We start from the raw sequence: 10,784 nt of genomic DNA, 5'->3' as shown, positions 1-10,784 counted from the left end.
GATAAGGAGACTACTATATTTTTATTTATTATTATTATTATTTTGAGACAGAATCTCACTATGTTGCCCTCAGTAGAGTGCTGTGGTGTCATAGCTCACAGCAACCTCAAACTCTTGGGCTTAAGCGATTCTCTTGCCTCCACCTCCCCAGTGGCCTGCCACAATGCCTGGATATTTTTAGAGATGGTGTCTCTCTCTTGCTCAGGCTGGAGGAGACCACTTTAGAAGCCAGAGAGACATTTCTGAGGCAGAGTGAACAGAATTTGGTAAATTACTGCATGGAGGAGAGTGAGAGGCTGGAAAGAAACACAGAGGATCCAATACAGAGAATACATGCCCAAGAGGATGGATTTACCTTGAAGCAAGTAAAGCAATCCTGAATGTCTACAGGTTTAGGAAATTAGGAATGGAGCAAATGGATATAGGGCAAATGGGCAGGATTACATTGGTTTCCTTCAGATTTGCCTGGAATAATTCTGCCTTCTCCCAGATAAAGCATTCATGATCCAGAGTCAATATGTGAGTAGAATATGTTTTCTTTTGTGAGATGGGTCAGAAAAGTGTAGCTATTAAGCCGGGTGAGGTGGCTCACACCTATAATCCTAGCACTTTGGGAGGCTGAGGTGGGTGGATTGCTTGAACTCAGGAGTTCTAGACCAGTCTGAGCCAGAGTAAGACCCTGTCTCTAAATAAATAGCTGGGTGTTGTGGCGGGCACCTGTAGTCCCAGCTACTTGGGAGGCTGAGGCAAGAGAATTGCTTGAGCCCAAGAGTTTGAGGTTGCTGTGAGCTGTGATGCCACGGTACTCTTCCGAGGGCAACATAGTGAGACTCTGTCTCAAAAAAAAAAAAAAAAAAAAAAAATATATATATATATATATATAGTACCAGGAGCTTCTTCCTAGTAGAATTACATTCATTTTCAGCTAAAGTCAACATCTATTTATTAAGCATTTGTCACATGCAGCAGTACTGAAAGGAGTGCTAGCGTTGGTGATGTAGGTGTGGTTACCTATCTTCACTCACAGCCCTCGACATGTTGATATCCTCTTCAGAGCAGACTTCACTTCCTGGTTCCTCAGCGTGTAGATGAGAGGGTTCAGTAATGGAGTAACCACAGTGTAAAACACAGCCACTGCCCCATCCAGGGGACTTTTGGAGCCAGCCCGAAGGTAGATAAAAATACAGGGGACATAGTAGACTGTGACCACGGTCAGGTGGGAGCCACAGGTGGAGAAGGCCCGGCGCCTCCCATCAGCGGTGTGTATCTTCAGGATGGCACGGACTATGTTGGCATAGGAGAGCAGAATTAACATGAAGCAACTGGCGGCCACAACCCCAATGTCCACAAATGTCACAAGCTCATTGACAGTTGTGTCAGCACAGGCTAGTCTCAACACTGCAGGGATGTCACAGAAAAAATAATCCACCTGGTTGAGCCCACAGTAGGGCAATCGGAAGGTCAAGGTGGCCTGGATAGACCCATGGATGGAGCCAGCTCCCCAAGCTCCAGCCACGAGGATTGTGCATAACCTCCCATTCATGAGCATGGGGTAGCGCAGGGGCTGGCATATTGCCAGGTACCTGTCGTAGGCCATCAAGGTGTAGAGGAAGCACTGGGTGCTGCCCAGGAAGTGAAAGGCAAACAGCTGAGCCACACAGCCACCAAATGGGATCACCTTGCTGGTGGGAGTGAAGTTGAGGATAATTCGAGGAACGATGACTGAGGAGAGCCACATGTCCAGGAATGAGAGGACTCCCAGGAGAATGTACATAGGGCGAGCATGGAGCTTTGGGTCAGCCCACACGGTGAGCAGAATGAGCAGGTTCCCCAGCTGAGTCAGGATGTAAATGATGAGGAAGACCAGGAAAAGGAGGGTTCTTAGATTGGGGGGGTGAGCCAAGCCCAGGAGGATGAAATCCGTCACCGTGGTGTCCAGGGATGTGTTTCTGGTCTTTCTCATGTCTTTTTATAGTCTGCTAAGATGAATGGTGAAGTCTGACAAGGGAAATACAATACAGTGGTGAAGTCTGACAAGGGAAATACGGAGAGGAGATAAGGGAAGGCTTTTGTGTAATGAACAGGGTCTGGGAGGCAAACAGAGGCTTCTTTAACTGAAAAGCATTAGCCATCAGTCATCTGGGTTTGCTTGTCAAGACAACCCTTAGAGGCTGGTTAGTTGCCAGACATCCTGAAATTCTCCTTCGGTGGGAAACACTGCATCTATGTGTGGGAAGCCAAGGCACAGAGTTGTGTCTGAATAATGGTTAAGTGCACATGAAGGTCTGTACCCCAAAGGGGAACCACAGAGAAATGGATTTTGATAGTATGCAATGGTGTGGGACAATTACTCCATGATTACTATCCCCATTCTTGGTTTCTGACTTACTATCTTTGAAATGCCTCTCCCCTCTTCTACAAGAATTTTTGTGATCTGGCCCTTGTGTATTTCTAGAGTCTTCTTTCCTTCAGATTCCTCAGAGCACTATGTTCTCCTTCCTTCTGGATCTGTAAGTGTCCTGATTCATTTAACTTATCTTCAGTCATCAGGATTTACTTTATCTGTCACCTCCTTTGTGAAGAGTTCTCCTCCTCTAGAAGAAAAATTGGGGAGAGATAAGAGCTTATGTGGACAATTATAGCACAGTATTATAAGAGCTGTTTACTGAAATGTTTATTGGTTTCTTCTACTAAATTACAAGATCCTTCCCAGTGAAGACCAAGTTTATTTTGTACTTTGATGTGTCTGTAGCAACTGCCCCAGTGCTTGGCAACAGTAAATTAACAAATATTTGCTGGCCTATTGGGTACATAGTGCCAACACCTCTCTCATGCAGGACTGTACGTCAGGAGATTAGCCTTCACTTTAAGCAATGTGAGCCTTTGCTTAGTGTAAACAGTCTAAGACTCCATTCATGTTCTCTGTTTGCTGTGGTATGTTAGTTACATTTATTGATTGACCTAAGTACTTTATTGGTTTTGTTTATTTGGATTATAACAGCCTTGATTATTGTAGGATTTGATTTTTAGTACATTGTTATTTTAATAGACCTTATGTGCCTTCCATCAAATGGGCTTTTCAAAAACTCTGTAAAGGTATTAAACATCTGATGCAAATGTTATTTATTTATTATTTATTTTTGAGACAGAGTCTCACTATGTCACCCTTGGTAGAGTGCTGTGGCATCACAGCTCACAGCAACCTCAGACTCTTGGGCTTAAGCGATTCTCTTGCCTCAGCTTCCCAAGTAGCTGGGACTACAGGTGCCTGTTTGTTTTTTTTTTTTTGTTTGTTGTTGTTGTTATTGTTGCAGTTGTCATTGTTGATTTTAGCTGGCCCCGGGCTGGCTTCGAACCCTCCAGCCTCAGTGTATGTGGCTGGCGCTTTACCCACTGAACTGCAGGCACCACTGGCAAATGTTATTTAAAAACACCCTTTGATGATTTTTTTCAAAATAGAGTGTTTTAGGTGTTTTAATTGTTGCTTAAGGTATCTGTTTTTTTTTGGGAGAGTGCGAACGCAGTCCCCCACTACCACAAATTATGCAGTCGAGTTTCCCACATTTGGGGAAATCGCAGGGGTCAGCACATCCGGAGTGCAATGGATAAGCCTCACCCTGGGAAAACCACCTTTGTGATCATGGTATCTCCCCTGCCAGGTAAGTATTGCTTAAGGTATCTTATAATGCTTTTTGTTGTTTGTTTTTTTAAAATCAAGTTTATTACATGTACTTAAATATGATGTTATGTGATACATTATTATTATTATCATTATTATTATTGATAATCCATTATTATTCAGAAAGACTTAAGTGCATAGATAATATTCAGTAATTATTAATAGTACTGAATGTATCCTAATCTATGATTTCATAGAAATGTTAAATATAGACGTTTTCCACAAATAGATGACTATATTGAATTTCTACTATTTTATTTTTGGAAGAAAATACCTTAATTTTTTTTAGGATAGATAGATGATACTTTCTTTGGCTCGAACAGCAAGAGATGGCAAAGTTTGAGAGCATGTATATGATACTCATCATGAGCCAAATATATTTTTTATCAGTATGAGGAGATCAACCTTAGGGAAATGATGTTTTCAAAAGTTTTTTTATGATAGCCAAATTTTCAGAAATCAAATCATGTTAGAATTATACTAAAAAGATCATTATAGATGTTGATGCATAATGAATATAATAAATCTTTATGTATAATAAAAACTGTTATCTTCATCAGTCTGTGTTTTCCCCTGGCTATGATACATAAATCTGGGCACATTTTCCCAAATGCTGTAATGGGAGAGGGCTCCTCCACCCTCAACCTCCTTCCAGGTCTGGCCTGGGGCATGCTGACTGGCAGGATGGAGATACTGACAGTGCTGACAGTGGGTAAGTATAAAGGAGAGAGGCTTCTTTTCCAGGCAGAGTCAGCAGAAAATAGTGGTTTTGATTTGGGGTGGTGTATGTGGTTGCCAGGAAGGCAGATGGAGAATGAGTTGAGTAGAGGAGAATTCCTGTAGAGGCAGGAAGTGTGTTTGCAAAAGGACAGAGTCATTCTTTTTTTTTTTTTGTAGAGACAGAGTCTCACTGTAACGCCCTCGGGTAGAGTGCCGTGGCGTCACACGGCTCACAGCAACCTCTAACTCTTGGGCTTACGCGATTCTCTTGCCTCAGCCTCCCGAGCAGCTGGGACTACAGGTGCCCGCCACAACGCCCGGCTATTTTTTTGTTGCAGTTTGGCCGGGGCTGGGTTTGAACTTGCCACCCTCGGCATATGGGGCCGGCGCCCTCCTCACTGAGCCACAGGTGCCGCCCAAGGACAGAGTCATTCTAAGAGAGAGAGTGGTTTTTGAAGAGAGAATAGTTTTTTCTTTCTTTTTTTTTTTTTTAGAGAAAAAGGGGCCAGTCTAGAAAAATCAAAAGAAGAAAACAAATTGAATGTTTCCCTCTTTAACTTAAATGTAATATCTGCATTTTATTATAGGCCTACTAATCTTTTGAAGCTATGGAGTCCTAGGCTAGTTTATATAAATTGAGGAGTGAAGCAAACTCAGATTTAACCATTAAAAACCCATTTTAGGCCAGGTGTGGTGGCTCATGCCCGTAATACTAGCATTTTGGGAGGTCGAGGTGAGAGGATTTCTTGAGGCCAGGAGTTTGAGAGTAACCTGAGCAAGAGTGAGACCCTAGTCTCTACAAAAAGTAGAAAAGATTAGCTGGGTGTGGTACTGTACACCTGTAGTCCCAGCTTCTTGGGAGGCTGAGGCAGGAGGATCACTTGAGCTTAGGAGTTTGAGTTTGCAGTGAGCTATGAAGACAGCATTGCACTCTAGCATGGGCAATAGAGAGAGCAACCCTGTCTCAAAAAAGAAAACAAAGGCTCGGCGCCCGTAGCACAGTGTTTACGGTGCTGGCCACATGGACTGAGGGTGGCAGGTTCGAACCCCGCCCCAGCCAGCTAAACAACAATGACAATTGCAACCAAAAAAGTCGCTGGGCGTGTGGCAAGTGCCTGTGGTCCCAGCTACTTAAGAGGCTGAGGCAAGAGAATCACATAAGCCCAAGAGTTTTAGGTTGCTGTGACTCCATGGCACCCTACCAAGAGTGACATAGACTCTGTCTCAAAAACAAAACCAATCAAAACAAAACAGACAATCATTTTAGAATAAGTATCCAGATGTTGACTAATCTGATATATTCTAAAATTTCCTGTTCGAAATAGCATTAGATCTTGTTAAGGTCATCTTATAAAATGGTTGTATTTTAGTATCAAAAGTACATGATTAAAGAAAATAAGAATCTATCACTGATAGATTCAACATTTAAAACAGCAAAATAATTAGGTAGAAATTCAAGGCTCCTAGGGATGGAATAAAGTAAGGTAGCATTGAGAGAGCAAAGTAAGGGGGAGGGTGAGGTTGGGTCAGATAGGAAATCACGGGATGGACTGTTTGCTGTGGTCCCCTTCACTAGGAGGCCAGTTTACTTTGAGCATTTTTGTGGGAAGTGCCTTTTCTCATTTGGTAAAAAATCAGATTATCTTAGAGGGGGTTTGGATTTTTTCTGGCACGTCTGCACTGAGCTGGAGTTTTGTACAGAGTACCTCTGAGTTGGGGCCATCCCCATTAGATATAAATCACTAAGGGTGAGAGAGGAGGAATGACCCAGGGTTGAGTTGTTCATTCTTGCTTGTTTCTAGGGCCAGACTCAGACCATCGCTCTTTTATGCCATTTTATAGCTTGAGAGGAGAGGCAAAGCAACGGGAATGAACAGAGTTTGGGTATAGTGGGGAGACAGAGATCAGGCTTTCTTGCTCTGATTGTCCTGCCATTGTCTTTGTATTCTAAGTTAAATGAAAAAGAGCTTGCTTATAAAAAGAGACTAGAAACAAAGGCCTTCCAACGTTCAAGAGGGGTTGACTGTGTTCTGGGAAGAGGGTTAAAGCAATAACGAATCTGATACATCATCTATGTTTCTTTATCACATCCCCCCAAATAGAGAAAATAAAGGTGTTTAAAATTCTTTTTCTTTTTTTTCTGGAGACAGAGTCTCACTATGTCACCCTCCAGTAGAGTGCTGTGGCATCACAGCTCACAGTAACCTCAAACTCTTGGGTTTCAGTGATTCTCTTGCCTCAGCTTCCCAAGTAGCTGGGACTACAGGTGTCTGTCACAATGCCCGGCTATTTTTTGTTGCAATTGTCATTGTTGTTTAGCTGGCCTGGGCTGGGTTCCAACCCGCCAGCCTCTGTATATGTGGCTGACACCATACCCACCGTGCTACGGGGGCTGAGCCAGTTTAAATGGAGACTCTGTCTCCAAAAAAGGGCCAGTTTTTCTCATTTCAAAGAAGAAAGTCCCCAAATCTAGAGAAAGCCTAGTTTAATTCAAAACGCACATGTCTACCATATTAACTCTGGGAGTAGAGGGTGAGTTGAGGAAGAAGATGGGGGAAGACACAGATTAAATATTGTTTTTGACAAAATTGCTAAAACTCTTAATGTCTGGAAATTAAGCATTCATTCCTATGGGGGATTGATGTAGCTTTAGGAATGCTTTTCTTCTTGGACTCACATGGACATGGCAGCAAAATCTTGTAGAGGTCTGTCTCGGGTGGAATGGTGAGCAGGTAGGAAGAGGGTCCTTCAGAACATCCCTTTGGCTTGTGGTGATGGGTTTTTGAGTCCCTGAAATCTTCCAGGGGATCAGCTCCTTTACTGACTTGAGAATCTATGAGACTCCCTGCCCTTGGAAGTTCTTTAGAGTGTGACTTTTCTGCATGTGATCCCGAGTCGCTTGCATTATTAACTAGATCTCCTTTGATCCAGTTTTTAAAAATACTGTCAAGAGATTTGAAGAAAACCATTTACCTCTTGGGAGCTCTACCCTGAAATGTTTCCCACATGAGAACTGCATTCCCTAGATCCTCATTATGTTTTGTTTTGACGACAAGCAAGAATCACTTCGCCATATCTAAAAGTGAGCTGTGAAGAACAACACGATCTGTTTGAATGACCTCTAATTTCTGGCTTTCTTTTTTTGAAGTGTTGTGAGGGTCATGCATTGACCCATATTATACTCAGAAGTGCATTGAAAATGTACTTAGTCTTTAGTAATTGGGATAAACTTTCTTACATATTCTCACTTTTCTGGACACCGGACGGGAAAAAATACCCTGAGTTTAGGTCATTTGAAAAGAATTTAGTTACCTCCAGTCTTAGATGACTCTGTTGTTCTTATATCAGTGGGGAAAAAGATGTCTTCAAATTGCTGGAGTGCTCTTTGGATACTTTTTTTTTCTTTGAGATAGAGTCTGCCTCTGTTGCTCAAAGTCAGTGGTTCTCAACCTTCCTAATGCCGTTCTCAACCTTCCTAATACAGTTCCTGTGGGTCACGACCCACAGGTTGAAAACCGCTGCTCTAAGTAGAGGGCCATGGCATTATAGCTCACAGCAACTCATGGCATTGGGCTCAAGCAATCCTCTTGCCTCAGCCTCCCAAGTACTGGGACTATAGGAGTCCACCACCATGCCTGGATAATGTTTTTGTCCTATTTTCAGTAGAGATAGGGGTCTCTCTCTTGCTCAGGCTGGTTCCGAACTTGGGAGCTCAGGCAATCCACCCACCTCAGCTTCCCAGAGTGCTAGGATTACAGGCATGAGCCCCCTCGCCCAGCCTGGATACTTGTTCTTGTGGTGCTCCTTGTACCACATAGGTGTGGATAGTGTCATCAGGCATTTGGGTGACTTGCTCTTACCCATAGTTGGAATGAATTGTGTGCCAGAGTTGATTTATACTGGCTTACAATAGCTGATTATTAAAATTTCAGAAAATTTGCAAGCTCTTTTTTTTTTTTTTTTGTAGAGACAGGGTCTCACTTTATGGCCCTCCGTAGAGTACCATGGCCTCACACAGCTCACAGCAACCTCCAACTCCTGGGGCTTAAGCGATCCTCTTGCCTCAGCCTCCCGAGTAGCTGGGACTACAGGCGCCCGCCACAACGCCCGGCTATTGCAAGCTCTTTTTTAAACTTATAATTAAAATATAAATTTGAAGCCTAGGTGCCTTGGCTCATACCTGTAATCCTACCATTTTGAGAGGTTGAGGAGGGAGGATGAGGATTGCTTGAGGCCAGGAATTGGAGACCAGCCTGGGCAACATAGTGAGAACCCCTTTTCTACCAAAAAACCAAACCAAAACAAAAAAGAAACAAAAAAAAGTTAACTAGTGTGAAGTTCAGGACTGCAATGAACCAGCCTGAGCTAGAGACCCTGTCTCTAAAGATAGCCGGCTGTTGTGGTGAGTGCCTGTACTCAGGAGACTGAGGCAGGAGGATCATTTGAGCCCCAGGGTTTGAGGTTGCTGTGAGCTATGATGCTACAGCACACTACCCAGGGCAACAGAGTGAGACTGTCTCAAAAACAAAAGACTACAGTGAGCTATGATTGTATCACTGCATTCCAGCCTGAGCATCAAAGTGTTGCCCCCTCCAAAAGATGTATATATAAAAATTAATTTGCAATTAGGTATTTTCTTCTTTTTAATTAAAAAAAAATTTTAGGCTAGTCAAGTGAAGCAGTGGGAGTAAAGAAGGAACAAAGGAATCTGTAACTGGTTGTGATGAATTAGTTGTAAACAGCACTGTACTTGGACCAGCGTGGACATTTTCAGTTAAATGAATTATATTAAAACAAATGGGATAATACTAAAAACTCATTATTTTCTAATTATTTACTATGTTTTACTAATATCTTTGGGGTTATTCACATCTATCACCCCTTTATGGTAGAAATTCTGTATAATAATGTGCTACTATTAAGTACATCTCTCTTACCAATTCATATGCACCCATGTCAAGTTGGAGCTTGAAATTGATCATGGGGGGAATATTTACACCATGGAAACTGGCAAATATTACAAATCAGGGCTTTTTTTTAGGGGAACAGGGGGAAGAACTAGTTTTTATTTTTCACTTTGTCGCCCTCAATAGAGTGCTATGGCGTCACAGCTCACAGCAACCTCAGACTCCTGGACTCAAGCGATTCTCTTGCCTCAGCTTCCTGAGTAGCTGGGACTACAGGCGCCTGCCACAACGCCCAGCTATTTTTAGAGGTGGGGTCTTGCTCTAGCTGGTCTTGAACTGGTGAGCTGAGACAATCCATCTGCCTCAGCCTCCCAGAGTGCTGGGATTAAAGGTGTGAGCCACTGTGCCTGGCCCTAGAACTACTTTTTAAACATTTACCTACATACCACTCATGTCTGGAAGTCACTGCATGCTGTGGTGGTGACTTTGCTTTAACTGCAGCCATTTGCTGTTGCTCTATCATTCCACACGCTTCTCTGTCTTCCCTGGGAAAACATATAGGCACCTCCGACTTCCTTATTTCCAGGCGCTGGAAACCAAATTCATATGTTTCTGTCCCCTGTACCCTGAGCCGACAGCCAGAGATATCCTGGGGGTGTGCATTCTCTCCATGTTTTGCCCACAGAAACCTGCTACTATCTCTGGCGACTTGGATTTTTTTTTTGTTGAGACAGGGTCCCACCCTATGCCCCTGAGCAGAGTGCAGTGGGCGTGGTAGCTCACCACAACCTCAGACTCGGGCTGCGGGCACCCGGCTGCCTCAGCCTCCGGAAGCCGCGGCGCCCGGCTGGGTTTTTCCATTTTTTTCACGAGTCGGGGTCTCACTGTCGCTTAGGCGTCTCGAACGCCTGAGCTCAAGCGATTCTCCTTGGATTGGATTTTTTTTTTTATACGTCATAAGGCTCCCATTTGTCTTGAGGTTTGGTTAAAAGTTTGGAAAAATATAAACCCTGCCATCTAACCTCTTTGGCCTAACTCTGTTTCCTTTCTTTTCCCCAGGATCCTCCCAAGTTTGTAGCGGTGAGGTTTTCCTGCTTTGACTTAATTCTGTGTGGGGCCTTCAAAATATGTATAAATTCTGTGATCAGGTCTACTGAACCTGGGTTGATGTGTTACAGTGAGAGATAAATTAATTTAGAACATTTTTTTGTCTCATAGTAAGACCTGACTTTCAAGCCGATTGTCTTCCTGCCGGTGTGAGAATTTATTTTGGCCCTCAGACACTGAAGAGTTACTTCTTTCTTTCTTGTTACTTCTCTTTGAGCCACAGGTGCCACCCATCTTTCTTGTTATTTCTATTGTAAATTGCTATCCTAATCAGTCTTCTTTGCCAGACTACCCGCCTTCCCAGCATATTGATACTTGAAGTGACAAAGGATTTAAGGTCCTGTTCATAGACATACAAATGGAGAGCACAT

General features: G+C 43.2%; 1 protein-coding gene and 1 non-coding gene across 2 annotated transcripts; both read right to left on the bottom strand.

Moving 5' to 3' along the window:
* Window positions 1-956: 956 nt before the first annotated feature.
* LOC128588524 (olfactory receptor 10G2-like) lies at window positions 957-2,030 on the bottom strand. Its single transcript, XM_053595394.1, has one exon. It carries the CDS (start codon window positions 1,961-1,963, stop codon window positions 1,022-1,024), a length of 942 nt encoding a protein of 313 aa, XP_053451369.1. The 5' UTR covers window positions 1,964-2,030; the 3' UTR covers window positions 957-1,021.
* Window positions 2,031-3,505: 1,475 nt separating this feature from the next.
* LOC128589482 (U1 spliceosomal RNA) lies at window positions 3,506-3,667 on the bottom strand. The gene has a single exon (XR_008381049.1). It is a non-coding gene; the product is annotated as a U1 spliceosomal RNA (small nuclear RNA).
* Between the last annotated feature and the right edge of the window lie 7,117 nt (window positions 3,668-10,784).

The sequence above is a fragment of the Nycticebus coucang genome, chromosome 6 (assembly GCF_027406575.1).
Source record: "Nycticebus coucang isolate mNycCou1 chromosome 6, mNycCou1.pri, whole genome shotgun sequence".
In the NCBI taxonomy this organism is placed as follows: domain Eukaryota; kingdom Metazoa; phylum Chordata; class Mammalia; order Primates; family Lorisidae; genus Nycticebus; species Nycticebus coucang.
Note: the sequence above shows the minus strand (reverse complement) of the source record. Positions and strands in the feature narration are given on the sequence as shown.